This window comes from Chrysemys picta, chromosome 1 (assembly GCF_011386835.1).
Source record: "Chrysemys picta bellii isolate R12L10 chromosome 1, ASM1138683v2, whole genome shotgun sequence".
In the NCBI taxonomy this organism is placed as follows: Eukaryota; Metazoa; Chordata; order Testudines; family Emydidae; genus Chrysemys; species Chrysemys picta.
In genome coordinates, this window is record NC_088791.1 from 6,576,475 (window position 1) to 6,597,001 (window position 20,527).

At 45.6% G+C, this 20,527-nt stretch overlaps 1 protein-coding gene across 7 annotated transcripts in view; it reads left to right on the top strand.

The window, feature by feature from the left end:
• The window catches only part of AHCYL2 (adenosylhomocysteinase like 2), a 171,156-nt gene that overhangs the window by 114,194 nt on the left and 36,435 nt on the right, over positions 1–20,527 (top strand). For 3 of the 7 annotated variants that reach the window (XM_042842250.2, XM_005281316.5, XM_005281317.5), the window contains exon 3: positions 2,398–2,514. The exons of the other annotated variants lie outside the window; for them this stretch is intronic. In XM_042842250.2, coding sequence (XP_042698184.2) covers positions 2,398–2,514 — 117 coding nt within the window. The remainder of the gene's footprint in view (positions 1–2,397; positions 2,515–20,527) is intronic. 7 annotated transcript variants of the gene reach the window in all.

Below are 20,527 nucleotides of genomic sequence, written 5' to 3' on the forward strand. Positions count from 1 at the left end.
CCACACAGCATCGAGAGATAGTGATGAGGGACCACCTACCACTGAAGCACAGAGGAAAAGTTCACTGGCACCAGTGACATAACCTTCGGCATTTATGCCTTCAACAGAATCACTGAGGATGCTCAATGTGCCCCTGGAAGAACTTAGAACAGAGATATTTACCAGTATTGAAGCAGACCCTTGTACTGAGAGTGCCCCATACCTCAGTGCTGCCACTAGAGAGATCTATTCCTCTTCTCCATCACTGGATCACACGTTCTCGCCTCCTTTGAGCAGAGAATCCTCTTCCCAGAGTTCCCTGGGTAACACAATAGAAAGACCTTGGTGGCTCTGGCTCTCGCTGCAGAACTCAGCCACCGTCACATCAGGAATGTCACTGAACTGGCCAATATCAGATAAGCCTGCCATAGCTCTCTGGCATGCTGCTCTGGCTTTATTGAACTTGGTGGGATCTGCCTTCGTAAGCCTCTAGGACTCAATCTTCATCTCATTCTGGGAAGAGAGAGAGATCATGCTTCCCAGAGGCACTGTTGGCCAGACCATCAACACTGGGCCTGGGGAAAAAGCAATACCAATGTTCTACCTCACCACCTAAGAACCTTTCATCTTCTTCACCCAATGCAGCAGTGTTATCAGTGCTGTGGTCAGTGCTGAGTGACTTCAAATAATTTCACGAACTACTTAGGACAATTGCAGAGATGCTAGAAATAGACACATCTGTCATACAAGAAAAAATCTCCTAAAATGTTCAACATACTGACATCTTTGGGCCTGCCAGGATTGCTCGCCCAATGAAGGGCTGCTTGATCCCAGTAAAGTCTTGTGGCAAATGCCTGCCTTCATTCCTACCACTCACCCAAGAAGGATAGCAAAGCATTACCAAGTCCCTCAGAAGGGTTGGAGTACTTCTACATCCATCCCAAACCAGGCTCTGTGGTTGTCTCACCTGTGCATGAGCAATCCAAGTCCAATAAAAGCACACCAAAGTACAAAGGCCTAAAGAAGCTTGATCAGTTTTGAAGGAAATTCTACTCCTCTGCCTTCCTCCCAGTATGGGTGGCAAGCTCAGGCCTTTCTGGTCAAATATAACATTTTGATCTAGGATAGGGTGACACCTTTTCTGTCCCATCTGAGAATAGGGAAGAGCTCAAATAAATAGTTAGAAGGTCAGTTAGGGGCCAAGGCAGCCCTACACTTGACAATAGACTCTTCAGACACCACGGTCAGATCTAGGGTCATGGCAATGACAATGCACAGAGCATCATGGCTTCAGGCCAGGTAACATGACCGGCTGCCCCCCACCTTATGTCTCTTCACCTATTCGTGATTATATCCCGCTCATCAAAAGATGAGCCATCTCATCACAGAGAAACACACACGCATGATCCACTCAGATTTTATCTGCTATCAGATAATTTTCCTTACAAAAATTAAGGCGCACTCCATCAGGGCACAGGCAGCAGCAGCAGCCTACTTTGGAAACGCGCCAGTATCTGAGATCTCTAAGGCATCTCCATGGAGCAACCCACTGACCTTAGTTAAACATTATGACCGTGTCATGATAGCCAGGTCTGTTGCCAAGTTGAGGAGGGCAGTGCTTCAATCATTATTTGACCAATGCAGCTGGAAGTATTCATTCCCACTCTCCAGGGAGGATACTGCTTGCCAGTCACTTACAGTGGGATCCACACTGACGTATTCAAAGAACGAATGGATTGTTACCCTGCAGTAACTGGTTCTTTGAGATGTGGTCATTGGGGCAAGTCCCACAACCCGCTCTCCATCCCTTCTATTCAGAGTGCTGAGCAACACAGGCTTTGAATTGTGGGGGAACTGAGATAGGGTCGCGGCTGCCCCCCACCTTATGCCCTTGTATAGAAGCGCGAGGTGGCACAGGGCACACTCCCTTGACAGACTGCTATGCAAAAACTCTGATCTTGCATACATGAGATGCATGTGCACCTACGATGGGATCCACACTGACTATAGCATCATGAAAAACCACAGTTACATAGGATAACTAACTTCTTTCCTGTTGTCTTCTCCCAATTTTGGTTTTATGGCCTCTGTCTTGCTGCCCCTACGGTTGGAACATCCTCCCATGCTGTGTATTCCAAATGTCCTTCCCCTCCTGTCCCTCCTGAAAACCCACCCCTCTGAGAAGCCACCTATGCCGATCTCCCTGACAGTGTCTCAGACCTGAACGGTTGTCTCAGTTTCTCTGAATGAGACTACGAAGTTTTGGGGGTAGGGGCTCTATCTTTTTCATACTCTCTAAATAACAGATGGAGAATTCACCTTGTAGTTTGGGGGCAGCCTAGTTACAAGTGGGCTTGATCATTAATAACTTGAGGCTGTTTTTTCTAATTCTTGGACTTTCTCTTTCTATTGTTGCAGAAGAGAGGCCCAAACAGCTGAGTGTGGGCTTTTCCCTGCCACACTCAGCACAGGCACATGCCAAGGGAACTCTCTCTGCCCCCAAGGAAGCAATGAAGCTATGGCTAGCTCATCCAGGTGTAGTAGGGTTTTCACCCACATGTTTGTGCTGGGCTGCCGCGTTCCTTAATACTATAATCCACTGCTTTGCCCCGTACTGTGTGAACACTCACCCTGCGGCTGGGAGGGTGACCTATTTCTCCCACAGTGGCTGTATTTCCTCACAATGGGTTCCTAGGAGGTGCAAAGGAACAACGCATGCTGTGTCCTCCCCATATAAATATTAGCCCAGACTCAATGTTCACCATACCAGTTATACAGACAAGTATGTCTCAATGAAGTCTTAAATCTAACTATACCCCACATGGTAACACAAGCTTTAAGCTGGCACTAACGCTTAGAATTTCTCCAGTATAGATCTGTGATCTAGTATAGCATTGCACAGCCTTTACAATACTCTTTGAGAGCTAATCAGTATTCTAATGTGAATATTTGGTATGATTGTCATTTTTTAAAGACGAATGTTAGTCTAATTAGTCTGACTAATATTTCTTCAATTTGTGGGTGCTCCAGACCCACAGCTGCAAGAGCTCTGAGTGATTTCCTGTGAGCTCTCCTCCATCTCGTGCACTTAGTCTCTCCCACTACAGCATCAGCAGTTTAATTTGTATTAATAAAACCGTGCATTTTTGTGCTAATGCAAAGTGCTGGGTTGACAGCCCTGGAGACTGAAGCCCTCTGTTCCCAGGACAGTTGCATTTGCAGGTAGCGGTGACTCCCATCAATGTGCCTCATCCTTGTCCTGGAGAGATGGACTTTAGAGTCAAAAGGGGAGTTTAGTTGACAGGCCCATTGAGTTCTGGCACCTGTGCACAAAATGGGTGGCAGTTATGCTGTTGTTGTGATGTGAACTCCAGTCAGGGGCGGCGCTCTCTTTTTTGCTGCCCCAAGCACGGCAGGCAGGCTGCCTTCGGCGGCACGCCTGTGGGAGGTCCCCGGTCCCGCGGATTCGGCGGCATGCCTGCGGGAGGTCTGCCGGTCCCGCGGCTTCGGTGTACCCACTGCTGAATTGCGCCCGAAACCGCGGGATCGGCGGACCTCCCACAGGAGGCTCCCTGACTGCTGCCCTCACGGTGACCGGCAGGGCGCGCCCTGCGGCTTGCCACCCCACGCACGCGCTTGGAGCGCTGGTGCCTGGAGCCGCCGCTGACTCCAGTCCCTTTAGGAATGGATCTGAGTGAGACCCTCCAAGCTCATTTCATGTAAAATACCAAAGAAGCATCTAAACATATCAACTTTCAGTCACTACACTATTACTAATGACCATCATTCTCTCTGCTTTCTTTGCCGCTTTAAAGACCTCTCTTGTATCCAAGTTAATCTAATGATCATTTTTTAGTTAAGGCTGGGATTTCCAAAGGGACCAGAGGAGTTAGGTCCCCAACAATTGAGCAGAGTACCTAACTCCCTTAAACCCCTTAGAACAGGGGTAGGCAACCTATGGCACGCGTGCTGAAGGCGGCACCCGAGCTGATTTTCAGTGGCACTCGCACTGCCCGGGTCCTGGCCACCAGTCCGGGGGGCTCTGCATTTTAATTTAATTTTAAATGAAGCTTCTTAAACATCTTAAAAAACTTATTTACTTTACATACAACAATAGTTTAGTTATATATTATCGACTTATAGAAAGAGACCTAAAAGCGTTAAAATGTATGACTGGCACGCGAAACCTTAAATTAGCGTGAATAAATGAAGCCTTGGCCCACCACTTCTGAAAGGTTGCCGACCCCTGCCTTAGAAGATTCCCAGTTGTATAGGTCACTGATGTGCTATGGGGGCGTCTCATGGGAGTGCCTTGTTAAAAATTCTACCACTAAACTGAAGGCTGGGGGGGAATTTCCCTGCCTCTAGGGTCTGCTGCTTTCTTGCTGTTGCTAACCAACTCCTAACAAAGGTGACTCAACCCCGAGGCTCCTAAAATACTTCTGAAGAGCCGATTATTTGCCTCTTTATCTCTCCCCACGTCCCATTTTGTTGTACAATTTGAGGACGCTTTCTTGTATCTTTCACGTACAAAGCATAAACACCTCCAGCAGCGTATGGTGTAATATGTTTGTTTGCCAAGTGACTCACTTATTTATAGGCTTGGCAAAATTTTATTTTTATTTTTATTTTATTTTTTGTCATTCTGATGGATAATACTGATGTTTATTTTTAATCTTTTTTTTATTTTTATCAATTAAAATGTTCACAGTTGCAAAAAGTTAAAGATAATTTTTATCTATTTACAGTTTCGAGAGTTGTGGGAAATGGGGGGAATGTGGGGGGGCAGACAACAATTTAATGACAGTTGACTTTGAGATGTAAAAAATTAAAACTTTATAACTCTTAGAACACATTAGCAACTTCAAATGACAAAATATACAAAGTAAATATCCTTAAATCATACTCTAAGTCTCAGCAGCATTTTTCTTTCTTTGATTATCTTGAAATGTAGATGATCATCGATGGAAATATTTTTTATTAGTTTATGTGTGTACAGTGAAATTGATGTTTACCATCATTTACCAACAAAAACCTAATACTTCCAAGCCTACTTATATAAAAATCCAATCCCTGTATTTCACTGAAAGAAAATTCAGAGTTTTTGTCCCATGCTTTCAGTGTTGCAGCTGTATTTATACTTGTGGTGGTCACCTTGTGTGCCCTGTAGATACACCAAAAGGCTCGCAGTACAGTTTCACAGCCAGTCTGCCCAGATAGCTGTCACAGCAAGTAGGGGAAAGGCAGCTATTTGCAACTGCATGACCTGGCATTAGTCACAGCAGCAAGGCGGCACAGCCTAGTGGTATGCATGTGGTAATCCTGTCTCCGCCAGTGACTAAGTGGCTTGGCCTTTGGCAAATCATTTAATCTCTGTGTCTGTTTTCCACCTTCTGTAAAATCAGGATAATCCTTACCTGCCTTGCAGTGGTGTTATGAGGATTAGTTAGTTAATATTTGTCCAGAGCTTTGAAGCGCTTAAGTGCTAAGTGGTGTTATTGTTGGGCACATTACACACATAAATTGGTTATCGAAATAAGATTAAGTTAATAATATCTTTAATTAAAGGAGATTGATTTCTTTCTCACGCTGTTTCATAACTTCAGTGGGGTCAAACAGAAAAGGAACAAGGTACATTTTCTATTAGCTTGTAATAGGCATCTTTAGGAGGTGCAGGTCTTAGGAAGGATTAATTAGTTAGTGGGGAAGTGCCCTTTTTTGGAATGTACCCTAGTTCCTCTTTTTATCACTGTTTAAAAAGAGTCTGGTGGTATCAGTAGTCAGATTTTCCTGGATCCAAACCCTAAATCTGAGCATCCTTGAATGTTGGGAAAGTTCAGATCCCCCTCCAGTTCCTGCCAGTTGGGACCATTTCTAGTCTGCAGCTATTTCCCCCTCTCTTGGCCATTGGATAACACTGCCTGGCAACTGCCATTTCTTTGACATCACATAGCTTTGTTTTGCTTACTTGTAAATCACTGAATGGGGGCCCTGACCTAAACTTTAAATTACATTTAGGAGATAGATAGATCCTGCAGACTTCTAGTATCTTTCCAAAATAAGTGTATTGGGGAGATCCTGTCCTCGGTAATTTTGTCAAGTTCCACAGGAAAGTAGGGCTCACACATAGCATAACTTCCTCTATGGCTGTTAACAGTAAAGATGCAGCATGTAGGAAAATCTGGTTTCTACCTATGTTTTACAGGCTTGGTTACAAAAAGTACATTCAGCCCAAGGAGTAACACTCAGATATGGTTTTAAAAACCCTTTGCACAGATTAGCTGTTTTCAGGAAAATAATCCTGCATTAACTAGCTAATCCTTCTGCAGTGTTTGATCCCAGTGTTCAGTATTGTATAACTTGCTTTCTTTATTAAAAGATAGGCTTCCAGTTCTTCACCTCCTTGAATGTGTTTTGCCGTCGATGTGCTGTTTGCAGGGTCAGACTTGCCTTTCGCACCCTTGCAGGGGACAGATCCTTTGCGGAGAAATTTCAGTAATGTATAATTCTTAGTAAGCAGATTAGGCACAAGCAGGTCTTGGGGAGCCTGGCACGCAGACAGCACCAGCGCTAAGCTTTTTCCCTGGGGAGCATTCTAAAGTGCCGGTGGGAGGCTAGAAAAGTCAATTACTGGCACACTGGGTGCTGTGTAAAAGACCGTCTGCATACTGGCAGTACAGAACGGGGGGTTTTAACTGCTTGGTTGAGATTTACCGACACCTAGATGCTAATGAAAGGCTGTGGGAGCGCTGGAAAGAGGAGTTTGTATCCCTATAACTTGAGTCCTTTGAGTAGCTTATCAGTAACAAAAATCCCACTCTTGGGATATAACTGAGCATGCCATGGGAGCTTGGATCCCTCTGGAAAGTTCTGACTGCTGGAGGGACAGCACACATGCTTTGTGACGTGGAATACTCCATGAGGGGCTGTATAAGGGGGAGCGGACACTCTGTGTCACCTGAGTTCCTCCTCAGACCATCTAAGCTCAGAATACTGGGGGTGTGGAATGTGGATCTCAATTTTCAGTTTAGGTAATTGCTCTTTCTCCTTTTATCAGTACATATCCCCACTTGTGGGAAACACTGGTGCAGATTCAGTTATATTGTGACGGGTCACCAAAACTGAGCCTCGTTTCCGCTTGGCTACAGCCTAGCTGGGCGGAGGGATAGCTCAGTGGTTTGAGCATTGGCCTGCTAAACCCAGCGTTAGCTTTCGTGGGTAAGAACCTCACTTCTTCAGAAGAAGTGAGGTTCTTACCCACGAAAACTTATGCTCCCAATACTTCTGTTAGTCTTAAAGCTCTGTTGCTTTTTACAGATTCAGACTAACACGGCTACCCCTCTGATACTAAACCCAGCGTTGTGAGTTCAATCCTTGAGGGGGCCATTTAGGGATCTGGGGCAAAAAATCTGTCAGGGACAGTACTTGGACCTGCTGTGGAGGCAGGGGACTGGACTCAATTACCTTTCAAGGTCCCTTCCAGTTCTATGAGATAGGTATATCTCCATATAACAATAACAAAGGCTTTGCACTAACAACTCTGAGACTCCTTGGAAGAAAGATAAATGTTTTCACAGAAGTTTGATGAAAACTCCCTTTGCTGAGATTTCGGATCTGGGTGAAGCATGAGACCTCAGTTATGTTAAAAGATCCAGAACCAGTGGAAGAGAAAATGGTGGCTTGACTCCACTGAATTCCCAAACTATCTGGTCCTGTTTGATGTTATCAATAGAACCATGTGCCTTGTCTTTTATCTTTCCAATAACACTTGAATCAAGGGGAAAAAGCATACAGAAACTGATGGCTTTAATTCAGGGAGAAGATAACGATCAGGGAACCGCAACTTGTTCCTCCTCGGGAGCACTATTCTGCTTATTTGGAATTCTCTTGTGCTGCAACAAGATCTATTTGTCATGCCCCACAGATTGGGGTATGGGGAAATAGTGAACAAGTCTTGGAGACTTAGGGTTCCAGAGCTTGAGCCTGAATGTCTACACTGCAGTTTTACAGCCCCATAACCCTAGTCAACTGACATGGGACAGCTGTGGGTGTTTAATTGCAAGGTAGACATACCCTTAATGCACAGCAAGCCAGGGTGTGAGCATACAGTGCACTAGTGTGCCACACACTAAGCAGTCGTGTGGACAAGCCTGTAGTGTGTTTTTAGGGATTATTTGTGTGTTATGTTGCTTGTTCTGATGAGTTTGTCTGCCCAGGTATTCTCCTTGTCTGGGAGCTGAATAGTTAGTGATGTGATGGTGAATGCACTTCCTCCGGACATAGAAGAGTGGTTTATATGGTTTTTTTGTAGTGTTGTATTTGTATATGTGGGAGGAATGTCTTTTATGCCAGTCTGATTGCTCTGAGGTCCGGCATATGTATGTGCAGTCTGCTTTCTTGTTTTGCGGATAACTGATAATCAGTTATCAGCAAATCTGGGAGTTGGAGGCTTGAAAGAGCCCTTGAACGTAGATGGTTTATTTTCCTAAGTCCACGTTCTTTAGGTTTTTAGAGGTCTCATTCCTAATCTGGCAAAGGAAATAATCAGAATACATGATGCCATCAATCCTAGCAATTGTATGATTGTTCTGACTTGATGCTGTGGTGGAGAGTGTAACCGTTGTCTAGTCCTGAGTATCTTGTGAAGCCTTGTGGTGGCAGGTAAATCCTTGTAGTTGTGGAGTGTGTGTCTGCTTCAGTGAATGTGATCCTGTAGACGGGAATAAAATGACTTTTCCTGATTTATCCTGAGGCCCAGGGTATGTTTTTTGAAAGGGGTCTTGAACTTCTTGTAGTGACTATGCCATTATCAGCTGTCTAGGTATAGAAATACACTGTCACAATACAGCCTGCTGCAAGACAGTTGGTAGATACCAGCTGAGCAGTACGTAGAACTCCCCATGGATAGCAAACTTTATTGATGCAGAAACAGTAATACTTCCTGTGTGCCGGTCGGATGGATCTATAGAAATAAGTGTCTTTGAAGCTGAGAGCTACAAACCAATCTTGTAAATTTAAAGAGGAAGTAATGGAGACTACGATCATAGTCCAAAACTTAAAGTATCGAGTGAATGCCCTAAAATCCAGACTAGAAAGGAGCCCTCCAGGTCTAGAAGGAATAAGAAAACAACAGGAATAACCACTTTCCACCCGTATTGATTGGGAATTGTGTCGGTTCCACTAATCTGCAACAGAGCAGAATTTTCATTTCTGATCCTTTTTTTTTTTTTTTTTTTGCGAGAACAATCCCTGAAGAGGGATGGAAAAAGTGAATAATTTGGAACTATGGAGTGTGATTGTATGGCGTAGCCACTTCAAGAGTTTTCCAACACCCACTTGTCTGTGATAATTTTATTCTGTGTTTTCAAAAACAGGGAACAGGTGGCCTCTGAAGCAAGGGGGAGACAGGGTTGATGTCCATTACATCCAGGTTGACTGGTCTGAGACTCTCAAGTATACTTCCAAAACTTTTACGTGGTGTTTGAAGGAGCGCCTGAAACACAGCATGAAGACATATGCGTCTGACAACAAGACTGAGATCTGTGTTTGCCAGAAGAGAGGAAGACCTTTGGTGTGGTTTCCTCTTGACAGTCCGGAGGAGTCACCAGATCTTGTCTGTGGGATCTAAAGGGAGTCTTCCTTCTGAAGGAGGGTTTTTATATTCCTAGAGTCTTCAAAGTGAACCTTGAATCTTTCACTTTCTCTAAGGTCTCATTCTTGCAGGTACTAAAAAAGCTCCCAACATTCAAAGGGAAGGTCTTTCCTTCTGGGTTATTTGTGTGGCGGGACTAGAGCACTTTAGCCATGTTGCCCTTCTGTTGGTTATGGCAGTGGCAATAGAACCATTAGGCCCATCAGACACGTCATGCGCAGCCTTGAAAGAGTGCTTAGCCACTGTTTAAATGTCCCCAGCTGCTTCTCACTGCTTTTCTGGAAGGAGACACAACGGGGGACCCAGTCTGTCCCACATATAAAAATCATCTTTCCAGTAATGTTTGATAATTTGTGATGCTCATTTGTAAAGTGGCCTGGCATCTGAGTAGTTCTGTCTGTCTGGCACTGTTGTCATTTGGGGTTGACTTGTACGCTCTCCTTAAATCTGTTTTCTCATTAGTGCCAGACAACTAGGGAAGATGATTTTGGATGCCAGAAGAAGCATTCAACCCATGTGAGGACACTTGATAGAATTTATACATCTTATAAGAAGTTGGAATGATTGAAACTGAAATCATCTATAGATCCTTGGCCAGCCCAATACATAATCTTTAATAGGCAGTGCAAGTTACTTTGGTTCCAAGTTATCACATAATTTTTGCATTTTTTTTTCTTGGACTGGACAGTTCTAAGTCCAGTGTGCCTGCAGTTCTTGTCAAAAGATCTTGAAAGGATTTAAAGTTCTCTGGCGGGAAACTGTCGAGAATTCCATCAGGAGAGAAGGGCAAACAGTGTGGATCAGGTTCTTGAGAAGTCCATATCAGGTATGTCTACATTGCAATAAAAAATCCGTGACACTGAGTCTCAGAGCCCGGGTCAATTGACTCAGGCTCACTGGGCTAAAAATTGCAGTATAGACATTTGGGCTTGGGCTGAAGCCCAGGCTCTGAGACCCACCCCATTCACGGGGTCTCAGAGCCCGGGCTCCAGTCCAAGCCTGAGCAACTACACTACAATTTTTTGCCCCGAGCCCCGTGAGTCCAGGCCAACCATAGCCTTGCTGCAGGTCTTTTATTGTAGTGTAGACATACCCTCCGAGACAGTCTCACCAGCAGAGAGCTCTGTATTAGCGATGAATAAAGCAGATGATGCGGGGAGGTTCCATCGTTCTAGGTTCCAGCTGCTTTGTCTTTGGAATGGAACGTGTCGGTGATGGCTTCCATGTGGTTTCTGGTCCCTGAATGTTGCTTTGACTGTTGATCCTAGGGTTGAGGGGCTCAAAGAGCCGGATATCCCGCAAGGGAACTCGTTCCATAAAGATAAAATGATAGCAAGGGTCCCCTCAGATTATTATGATGAACCAGGCATGCTATTTAGGCAGTCATCATCGAGGATGGGACCAAGAAGAATTTGGGGTAAGGCTTGGGAAACAGAGAGCTCTTGGCACAGGTTTCAAACTTCACCTCATATGACAGCAAGGTCAGCTCTGAGGGATCAGAGATCTTAGTCTTCGCCACTAGTGTAACCCCATGTTTTGCCTTAGTAATTGGGATGAAGGGGAGGAGGGACTCCTACTGAGAACATAAGAACATAAGAACGGCCATACTGGGTCAGACCAAAGGTCCATCTAGCCCAGTATCCTGTCTACCGACAGTGGCCAATGCCAAGCGCCCCAGAAGGAGTGAACCTAACAGGTAATGATCAAGTGATCTCTCTCCTGCCATCCATCTCCATCCTCTGACAAACAGAGGCTATGGACACCATTCCTTACCCATCCTGGCTAATAGCTATTAATGGACTTAACCTCCATGAATTTATCCAGTTCTCTTTTAATCGCTGTTATAGTCCTAGCCTTCACAACCTCCTCAGGCAAGGAGTTCCACAAGTTGACTGTACACTGTGTGAAGAACTTCCTTTTATTTGTTTTAAACCTGCTGCCCATTAATTTCATTTGGTGGCCCCTAGTTCTTGTATTATGGGAATAAGTAAATAACTTTTCCTTATCTACTTTCTCCACATCACTCATGATTTTATATACCTCTATCATATCCCCCCTTAGACTCCTCTTTTCCAAGCTGAAAAGTCCTAGCAACTTTTCCTTATCTACTTTCTCCACATCACTCATGATTTTATATACCTCTATCATATCCCCCCTTAGACTCCTCTTTTCCAAGCTGAAAAGTCCTAGCCTCTTTAATCTCTCCTCATATGGGACCTGTTCCAAACCCTTAATCATTTTAGTTGCCCTTCTCTGAACCTTTTCTGGTGCCAGTATATCTTTTTTGAGATGAGGAGACCACATCTGTAGGCAGTATTCAAGATGTGGGCGTACCATTGATTTATATAAGGGCAATAATATATTTTCCTTCTTATTCTCTATCCCCTTTTTAATGAGTCCTAACATCCTGTTTGCTTTTTTGACCGCCTCTGCACACTGCGTGGACATCTTCAGAGAACTATCCACGATGACTCCAAGACCTTTTTCCTGATTCCTTATAGCTAAATTAGCCCCCATCATATTGTATGTATAGTTGGGGTTATTTTTCCAGTGTGCATTACTTTACATTTATCCACATTAAATTTCATTTGCCATTTTGTTGCCCAATTACTTAGTTTTGTGAGATCTTTTTGAAGTTCTTCACAGTCTGCTTTGGTCTTAACTATCTTGAGCAGTTTAGTACCATCTGCAAAGTTTGCCACCTCACTTTTTACTCCTTTCTCCAGATCATTTATGAATAAGTTGAATAGGATTGGTCCTAGGACTGACCCTTGGAGTTACCCCTCTCCATTCTGAGAATTTACCATTAATTCCTACCCTTTGTTCCCTGTCTTAATCAGTTCTCAATCCATGAAAGGACCTTCCCTCTTATCCCATGACATTTACATAAGAGCCTTTGGTGAGGGACCTTGTCAAAGGCTTTCTGGAAATCTAAATACACTATGTCCACCGGATCCCCCTTGTGCACATGTTTGTTGACCCCTTCAAAGAACTCTAATAGATTAGTAAGACACGATTTCCCTTTACAGAAACCATGTTGACTTTTGCCCAACAATTTATGTTCTTCTAGGTGTCTGACAGTTTTATTCTTTACTATTGTTTCGACTAATTTGCCTGGTACCGACGTTAAGACTACTGGTCTGTAATTGCCGGGATCACCTCTAGAACCCTTTTAAAATATTGGCGTTACACTAGCTATCTTCCAGTCATTGGGTACAGAGACCGATTTAAAGGACAGGTTACAAACCCTTGTTAATAGTTCCGCAACTTCACATTTGAGTTCTTTCAGAACTCTTGGGTGAATGCCATCCGGTCCCAGTGACTTGTCAATGTTAAGTTTATCAATTAATTCCAAAATCTCCTCTAGTGACACTTCAATCTGTGACAGTTCCTCAGATTTGTCACCTACAAAAGCCGGCTCAGGTTTGGGCATCTCCCTAACATCCTCAGCTGTGAAGACTGAAGCAAAGAATCCATTTAGTTTCTCCGCAATGACTTTATCGTCTTTAAGCGCTCCTTTTCTATCTCGATCATCACGGGGCCCCACTGGTTATTTAGCAGGCTTCCTGCTTCTGATGTACTTAAAAACCATTTTGTTATTACCTTTGGAGTTTTTGGCTAGCCATTCTTCAAACTCCTCTTTGGCTTTTCTTATTACATTCTTGCACTTAATTTGGCAGTGTTTATGCTCCTTTCTATTTACCTCACTAGGATTTGACTTCCACTTTTTAAAGGAAGTCTTTTTATCTCTCACTGCTTCTTTTACATGGTTATTAAGCCACGGTGGCTCTTTTTTAGTTCTTTTACTGTGTTTCTTAATTTGGGGTATACATTGAAGTTGGGCCTCTATTATGGTGTCTTTAAAAAGCGCCCATGCAGCTTGCAGGGATTTCACTTTAGTCAATGTACCTTTTAATTTCTGTGTAACTAACCCCCTCATTTTTGCATAGTTCCCCTTTTTGAAATTAAATGCCACAGTGTTGGGCTGTTGAGATGTTCTTCCCACTACAGGGATGTTAAATGTTATTATATTATGGTCACTATTTCCAAGCGGTCCTGTTATAGTTACCTCTTGGACCAACTCCTGCGCTCCACTCACGACTAAATCTAGAGTTGCCTCTCCCCTTGTGGGTTCCCGAACCAGCTGCTCCAAGAAGCAGTCATTTAAAGTATCGAGAAATTTTGTCTCTGCATTTCATCCTGAGGTGACATGTTCCCAGTCAATATGGGGATAACTGAAATCCCCCACTATTATGGAGTTCTTAATTTTGATAGCCTCTCTAATTTCCCTTAGCATTTCATCATCACTATCACTGTCCTGGTCAGGTGGTTGATAATAGATCCCTACTGTTATATTCTTATTAGAACATGAAATTACTATCCATAGAGATTCTATGGAACATGTGGATTCACTTAAGATTTTTACTTCATTTGATTGTACATTTTCTTTCACATATAGTGCCACTCTTCTCCCCCCTCTCCTCCCCCTCCCCCCGCACGACCTGTTCTGTCTTTCTGATATATTTTGAACCCTGGAATGATTGTGTCCCATTGATTGTCCTCGATCCACCAGGTTTCTGTGATGCCTATTATATCAATATCCTCCTTTATCACGAGGCACTCTAGTTCACCCATCTTATTATTTAGACTTCTAGCATTTATGTACAAGCACTTTAAAAACTTGTCACTGTTTATTTGTCTGCCCTTTTCTGATGTGTCTGATTCTTTATGTGAATGTTTCTCGTCTGATCTGGCCCTTACATTATCCTCTTCCATCCTCTGCTCCTGACTATAACCCAGAGAATCTCTATCAATAGACTCTCCTCTAAGAGAAGTCTCTGTCTGATCCACACGCTCCTCTGGAGCAGTCGTCTTTCCCCCATCTCCTAGTTTAAAAACTGCTCTGCAACCTTTTTAATGTTTAGTGCCAGCAGTCTGGTTCCACTTTGGTTTAGGTGGAGCCCATCCTTCCTGTATAGGCTCCCCTATCCCAAAAGTTTCCCCAATTCCTAATGAATCTAAACCCCTCCTCTCTACACCATTGTCTCATCCACGCATTGAGACTGTGAAGCTCTGCCTGCCTGCCTACCTGGCCCTGCGTGTGGAACTGGGAGCATTTCTAAGAATGCCACCATAGAGGTCCTGGATTTCAGTCTCTTCCCTAGCAGCCTAAATTTGGCCTCCAGGACGTCTCTCCTACCTTCCCTATGTCATTGGTACCTACATGTACCACGACCACCGGCTCCTCCCCAGCACTACACATAAGTCTGTCTAGATGCCTCGAGAGATCCGCAACCTTCGCACCAGACAAGCAAGTCACCATATGGTTCTCCCGGTCATCACAAAGCCAGCTATCTATGTTTCTAATGATTGAATCTCCCATTACTAATACCTGCCTTTTCCTAGTGACTGGAGTTCCCTCCCCTGGAGAGGTAATCTCAGTGCGAGAGGCAGCCCCAGCACCGTCTGGAAGGTCCCAACTATGGGAAGGTTTTCCTCTGCTCCCGTTGACTGCCCTGCTTCCTTGGGCCTTTCATCTTCCTCAACAGCGCAGGGGCTGTCTGACCAGAGGTGGGACAATTCTACAGTGTCCTGGAAAGCCTCATCAACATACCTCTCTGCCTCCCTTAGCGCCTCCAGTTCCACCACCCTGGCCTCCAAAGCCCGTACTTGGTCTCTGAGGGCCAGGAGCTCCTTGCACCGAAATGCACACATACGCCACCCGCCCACAGGGCAGGTAATCATACATGCTGCACTCAGCGCAATAAACTGGATAGCCCCCACTCTGCTGCTGGGCTTCTGCCTGCATGGTCTCCTAGTTAATGACAGGGTTTTGTTTAAATCAAGAAGTTTTGAATGTAGTTTAGATTATAGTTTTAAAACAATAACAGCAAGGGGCCCTTGCGCCCTTCCCACTCCCCAACTCCCTCGCGAAACTCCCTGTTAGCAACCCCTGGTCGCTTGCGCACTGCTTTATAAAGCCCCGGCCTGCTTGATAGCCCTGCCCACTGACTAAGGCTCAGCCAGTTAACAGAGGCTTCTAGCTTTCAAACCTTCCTTTGAAGCTCTCAGCTTCCAACTGCCAGCCACAGCACACGGTCCTTCAAACAACCAAACAAACAGACGGACAAATACAAGCTCAGCACACAGCGAGTAACCCCCAAACACAAACAAACACACACTACAGACAGTCACTTACCCCAAGGGTGCTGTATTTGCTCTTCCTTCACCTGGAGAGTCATCAAAGAAATCTGTCCTTGACGGGACAATCCAGCTGGGTTGTCCTCAATAAATCTCTTAGATGCCAAACAAGGAACTGGGCTCAAAATATTAGCTACCCGCCTGAAGGTTTGTGTGTCATTGGCACCAGCCATAATGATTTCCACACTGTCTTGAATTCTGTGACTGGGGACAAAGATTTGTTCCTCGGCACTGGGGAACTTAATCTCTTAGGCACCAGATGTTTCTGAGCTCCAGCATCTGTCGCACCAGAGATTGTATGTCTTCTATCCCCATTAGACCTCTGAGAGTGAGAATGAGGGGAAAAATGGGTGTCATCCCTTCCAGCCCCCAGCCCTGAGCTGCTCAGGGCAGGGGGCTGGGAGCACCCCCACGAGCCGAGCACCCCCATCCCTCTGCCCTGCACCCCCATTCCCCCAGCCCTCTGCCCTGACCTTCCCCCAACACCCACCCAGCCCTCTGCCCTGACCTCCCCACACACACTCAGCCTTCTGCCCTGCACCCCCCACATTCCCCAGCCCTCTGCCCTGACCTCGAGTCGTCCCCAACACCCAGCCTTCTGCCTGCACCCCCACACCCCCCCAGCCCTCTGCCCTGAACCCCCCCACACACCCAGCCCTCTGCCCTGCACCCCCACCCCCAACACCCAGCCTTCTGCCCTGACCTCCCCCCAACACCCAGCCTTCTGCCCTGCACCTCCACACACCCCCAGCCGTCTACACTGAACCCCCCCCACACCCAGCCTTTTGCCCTGCACCTCCACACACACCCCAGCCCTCTGCCCTGACCTCGAGTTGCCCTGCTCAGCCCGCTGCAGGCCTAGGTGAACAGAACCCCACGCTGGCAGTGGGCTGAGCAGGCTGGCGGCGTAAGATCAGCATTTTAATTTAATTTTAAATGAAGCTTCTTAAACATTTTGAAAACCTTGTTTACTTTACATACAACAATAGTTTAGTTATATAATATAGACTTAGAGAGAGAGAGACCTTCTAAAAAACGTTAACATGTATTACCGGCACGCGAAACCTTAAATTAAAGTGACTAAATGAAGACTCGGCACACCGCTTCTGAAAGGTTGCCGACCCCTGGTGTAGGGACATTAATTGTCTCCTGCTATGCAGGACTATGACTCTTGTCCTGAACATTGCCAAAGTGGATGGATTTGCAGCAGTGGGGTTCCTGAACTGTGGTGGGGTGATAGCACACACATCTCTATTATGTCACCAGCCCACCTTGCAATGAGTACATCAACAGAAAGGGCTACTTTTCTATGGTTATGCAAGTGTCGGTGGACCACCAGGGACACTAAATCAGGGTAGGCTGGTCAGGGAAGGTGCATGACCCTTGCATCTTTAAGAACACAGGATTGTTAAGAAAGATTCAACTACTGGCAAGTGCAGAATGGCAGTTGAAAGTGCTTTTATTAGATTGAAGGGACCCTGGCATTGATTACTCACTAGATTGGATCTCAGTGAGAAAAATGGCCCAGTAGTTATAGCTGCCTATTGTGTAGTGCATAGTATCTGTGAGGCAAAGGAGGAGGTGGAATAGCTGAGTTTAACAGGGCCATTAAAAGAGCTCAACATGGAGCTCTGCAGTTGAGGGAAGCTTTGAAAGAGCACTTTAATGGTCAGCCACAGCAGCGTTCTGTGTGGGAGTGTTTTCTGGGCCTGAAGGGTTGGATGCTCTTAGGAATTGTGTAGTCCTTCCTGTACATTAATAACTATGCTTGTGTGTTTTACTGAACCTATTTATGCAGTGTTTGCTGTACTTCTATAAACATGAGCCGGTGTTTTCTTGAACCTAGTCCTGTGGTGACACACACTTACAAGTACTGGGTGCTTTGAGGACTGCTATGCATTCTACACTAAGAAAGATCATTTTATTTTAAAAACATATTAATTTATTGAGTGGCAAAAACCGTGCAATAAAACCAATGTGCAAACACCCCCACGCCATTCAACCCAAACTTTTAACAGAAACGAATAGAAGAGAACTTTAATACTGGAAAGGCAGCAAACATTTCTAGCCGTTTCAACGCACAAATGTAGCCCGTTATGGCTTACATATACACTAATCTGTGAGACCCAAAGGTGGTGTATGTGAAGCTGTGGTTTTCCTTGCTGTCCCCCAGTGGGGAATGGTAGGGATAAGGACGTAGCCCGTGATGCCGCATGGCATGCTGGGAGATGTAGTGAGCTGCTTACCATGGGGTTCTCTAAGGACTGCAAAGGGTGGGATTTCTGTAAGTCAGCCAGAGTCTGCACCATTTCGGTTTGGTACCTGAGAAGCCCCATTGTGTCCTGGTGCATCTCCTGCTGGGATTCCTGGGCCTTTCTCCTGTCAGCTCCGTCCGTCCTCCATGCCCTCTGCCATGTCGGCCTTTCAGACCCTTTGATCATGATCTGATGCAGCACTGGCTTGTAGGCTCTCACTGAACATGTCCTTCCTAGTCCTTTTCTTTCTCCTCCTCCTCAGGATCAGGCATGCAACTGCTCCAGTGTCAGCAGCTGCTGATAAAAACAGGCAGGGGTGTCATTGGATTTCCAGTCCCAATGGAAAGGAAAGGATAAGTTTCAAAACTCCCTTCCATTATTCTAATAGAAGTGTTTAATAAGATGTGCTTATTGACACTTCAGTTTTGGAGTGACTCTGCACATCACCACTCTGTCCCACCCAGGGCGAGGTGGGAGAAAGGAAATCCAGTTGCATGAAACAATACAATTTTGGTCCCTATTCCGTGGGTATGAGTATAGGGCAGGGGAACTGAATATTGGCACTATTTTCCACAAGCAGTGGTGATTTTAGCTGATATCTCACTCTCGAGAGTAACAAAGGCACAGAAAGCTCACCTTTTACTGGCATCCTGAAACCCCCTTCCTCCTCTCCCCCCCCCCCCCCCCCCCCGCCTATATGCCACTAGCTTGTTGACTGCAGTGGTGCCAGCCAAACTCATTGTGGAGTGGCATGGGAAGTGTCCTACCACAGAGGAAGAAATAAGGCAGCCATCCCAAGAAACCTTTGGGAAAGGATTGCAGAGTACCTCCATGAACGTTTACACCAAGATCTCTCCAGATACAAGGGACATTCCTGTGTACATAAACAAAGCACTCCACATGGCCCTCCTCCCTCTCCCCATGCCTAACCCTTCAGAGGAATGAACAGCAGATACCAACTCTGCCTCCGTTGGTTGGTCTGCTACCTCTTCTGGTACAAGTAAAACAATGACAAGTTGGTATTGTTGTCATGTTAACTGGGTGATGGACCAGGTGCCATCTTTAAATTTAAGCATTGTAAGGGAAAATGCATGCACACAGAGGTCCCTTCCCCTTCATTGGGTTTGTCCAGGCTCGGCAGGCTAGACTGTGGGGAATTCTCGAATGGGTTCTGGCCCATGCCATGGCTGGAACCTCCCCTCCCCCCCGCATCTCTCCGCTCTTCCTCCTCCTCACTGTTCACAGCAGGGGTCTCTGACTTGGGCTCTTCCAAGGTATCCGCAGTGCTTTGTGGGGTGCTGATGGGGTCTTCACCAAATATGGCATGCGGCTTGTTGTAAAAGTGGCAGGTCTGCGGCTCAACACCAGAATGATTGTTGGCCTCCTTGGCCTTGTGGTATGTTGGCACAGTTCCTTTGCTTTCACGTGTCATTGCTGCTGATCCCTGTTGTATCCTTTGCCTGCATCTCCAGTGCAATCTTTTTGTAGATATCTATGTTTCTGTGGCTAGTCTGTATCTGTGCTTGCATAGCCTCTTCTCCCCACAGGCCCAGGAGATCCAGTACTTCCTGTCTATCCAGGCAGGAGTGCATCTAATCTGTGGAGCCGTCATGGTCGGTTGGGCCGTTGCACACGAGAGAGCTGCTGGGTGTGCTTGTCATGGTGGGGAATCAAAAATATGCAGGCTGGTTTTTGGGGGACAGGGGTTTGCTTCTGGTCTGCATGACCCTGGGCAATGCAGTTCACAATCGAGACCAGAACAATCACTGTTGCAGGGAATGCGGCATGGAGAACTGGTAGTGTTGACACAGGTCACACCATGTTGGCACTCTCACTCTGTCAACCTCAGTAGGTTGACTTGCTCAATGGCATTTGGGGAGGTAGTTTTACTGTGTCACCGTAATAGGGGGCTTATGTTGGAGGGAGACTAATTTGAGTGTAGACACAGGCATAAATAGATCAACACAAGGAAACATATATCGACCTAACTTCATAGTGTAGACCAGGCCTTAGAAACTAAGTGAGTCCAGGGACTGACCGTAAGCACCTTAAATGAGTCATGACTAGGCACTTTTACTATCAAACTACTATTTGGTGACTAACGTGAAATAAGACCGGGTCTCTGTCCAGTTCCTAGTGTACAACTCTCTACATAATAGGCAGGCTTGTAGGCAGTCTGAGGGGCCAGTGACTAAGTGGGTGGAGAATGTAGAGAGGGGACTTAGAGAGGCCACAGACATAAGAGTTGCAGTAGACAAGCTGAGAGGAGATGAAGGCATGAATGGAGCCTGGCACAGTCAAGGAAAAGATGTTGCTGAAGTAGTGATAGGAAATGTGGAGGGGGGCAGTTCAGGGTGAAGATTGATCCTGAGGTTGTGAACAGTAGAAGCAAAAGGTCTCAGTTGAAGAAAGATATGGAGTGGCACCTGAACATCTCTCG